Source organism: Acanthaster planci, linkage group LG09, assembly GCF_054643075.1.
Source record: "Acanthaster planci isolate LZ-2023a linkage group LG09, COTS_SCS, whole genome shotgun sequence".
NCBI classification, from domain to species: Eukaryota; Metazoa; Echinodermata; class Asteroidea; order Valvatida; family Acanthasteridae; genus Acanthaster; species Acanthaster planci.
Genome location: NC_141785.1, coordinates 7,659,559 through 7,661,895, shown reverse-complemented (window position 1 = coordinate 7,661,895; position 2,337 = coordinate 7,659,559). Strand labels below are relative to the sequence as shown.

The 2,337-nt window shown below is 49.6% G+C and overlaps 1 protein-coding gene across 1 annotated transcript; it reads right to left on the bottom strand.

Moving 5' to 3' along the window:
* Positions 1-840: 840 nt before the first annotated feature.
* LOC110988321 (nociceptin receptor-like) lies at positions 841-2,079 on the bottom strand. Its single transcript, XM_022251697.2, has one exon. It carries the CDS (start codon positions 2,077-2,079, stop codon positions 841-843), a length of 1,239 nt encoding a protein of 412 aa, XP_022107389.2.
* Positions 2,080-2,337: the final 258 nt, after the last annotated feature.

The window sequence follows — 2,337 nt, the reverse complement described above, 5'->3', positions numbered from 1 at the left end:
TCGGCTGCACTGCAGATTGGCAGTGTTGTAATTAAGTCCATCACAAGTCCCTGCAAATCCAGCACAAGTCCATTTAATACAAGTCATTCGGTCTCAAGCCAATTCACAAGCGTTTCAAATGAACTGTGATACAAGCGTTCTTTGTCATTGCTCACACTGTTTCTTCTGTGTCATTGTTCACCCTGTTACTTATAAATGGCCTTGTGAAGGGACTTGTGACTAGACTTGTGATGGACTCGACTATAACACTGAGCCTACTTGGCTAAAATGGACAACAATCCCTAGACAAAGAGTGAAATGTATTCAGGCTCACGCTTCCTTGAAAATATAGCACGCACGGTACACAGTAATGCATAACAACCTTTAATATAAAATATCATCACAAAGGTTATCCCAACCTACTCTCTTTGACTTCAGGCACAATGGCAACACGAAGGCGCGTCTATGGTATACCTAACACAAGAAAGATTCGTAAGTTGTCGTACAAAATGACGCTCACAAATTTACAATCATAGTTTTGGTTTGTATACATTTATCATTGTATAGCTTTTCAAGGGTCTTCGTTTCGAAGCCCCACGCTCACAATCTCCGAGTTTTCGAATGGTCTGACGAGCCAATGGTTATAAATTCCATCATGTTTAATGATGGGATACATCGCATCTCTCCCAACGCGACAAAGTTCTAACAAAATGCTGCAACATAGCCGATCGAGGAGGTCAGTGGCGATCCATAAGAGGATTTCGATTCTGCCAAACTCTGGAACAAACTTGCATCATTATCCGGATACCAATTCTGAAGCCAAGTTTGTTTTAAATTTCTCGAATGATCCCTATAGCCCAACTAAAGTTTGGTATGGTGACTGCGCTGCGAAACGCCATCTGAGGGAGTCCCGTTTAATAAGAGACTACCGTTGCTTGTTTGCCTGCCTTTATCATCATCTAATCGGTCTTCAACGGAGCGATCAGTCGCCACGATAGTGGCGTCCCCTGGGGCCATAATGGTGGAATGAGCTGCCTCTCGTCTCGCCGGAGAGGAGCAAGCAAACACGCGGATGAACGCTCTCCGGTAACGCGAGTTGGTGGCGTTGTAGATTATGGGGTTGATAGCGGAGTTGACGTAGACGAGAATGCGGGAGGTCGTTACTACGATACCCTGTACGACCGGGTCGGCAAAGAGCGGCAGGCTCGCTAGTGTTGACACCAGGATGCAGAGCGAAAGGAACTGGAAAGGGGCGTGGCAGATGAAGAAGACCACGGCGTTCGCCGCTAGCATCTTTGTAACCTGGTGCGTGATGTGCACCATACGACGCCCTTGGAGTGATCCCCGGCCCCGGTCAATTGCCTGGCGACGGCGGAGGTTGCGGACGATCTTGATGAAAAACAAAGCGTTGCAGACAAGGGCCGAAAAGAAAGGTACCGCGTGTATGGTGTCAAAGGCGTAAGATGCCCAGTCCACAGTCGGGGCACAACGTCCCGCAGACGTAGGGAGACTGTCGTATCTTCCCCCCTCTGGCCACTGGATGCAATACTTGGTGTAGACTGCATTGACCGGAATGGCACAGGCGCTCAATAGGATACCAAGGGCCCAGGCGCACGCGACCAGTTTGGACGCGCGGCTCTTGGTGTTGATGGAGAGGTGTCTCAGGGGGTGGCACACGGCTAGGTATCTTTCAGTCGACATGAGACAAACCAGGAAGATTGAGGTGAAGTAACCAAGGTAGTTGAAGAACTGGGTTACCATGCAACCGGGGGAGCCAAGGAGATTGCCATCGGAGGGTATTCCCAGCAGTGAGTAGTTGATGATTGGCACGGCCGCGTGCTGCAGGAGCACTAGGCCGTCCGCCAAGGCCAGGTTCACCAGGTAAAAGTTTACCAGGGTGTGCATGCTACGGACCCGAGCGATGACGATTAAGAAGGCGCCATTACCGACTACGCCCACCACAAGGATTATTGAGCGAGATGCAATGCTGATTTGTATTCTCGTATCGGAGTACATCCACTGTGAAAGTGTCTCCTCGTCTGCGTCGGTCAGATTGACGTGTGCGTCACACGGGGATATCGTTTGAACGTTCGCTCCCATGATACCACCAATTTCATGTCAGTTCTCAGGCAAACAGTCTTATCGTGCAGACAAATCTCAAGGTTGCTCCCCATATCTTTGGCTGCATTGGCTGGCCATGACGTGGTATCTTCAATGATCCGACCTCCCACGATGACAAACAGTTCTAAGATATAAATTTCCCCAAGTGAGCGCACATTTGCGTAGTGTAACTGCACCCCGCAATGTTTGGCAACGGTGATGGTGATCGGGGTCGTTCGTCCAAGCTGGCTACGGAGA

Bases quoted from the DNA above. Each gene is read 5' to 3' on its own strand.
- LOC110988321 (XM_022251697.2), bottom strand. From the start codon at position 2,079: ATGGGAGCGAACGTTCAAACGATATCCCCGTGTGACGCACACGTCAAT.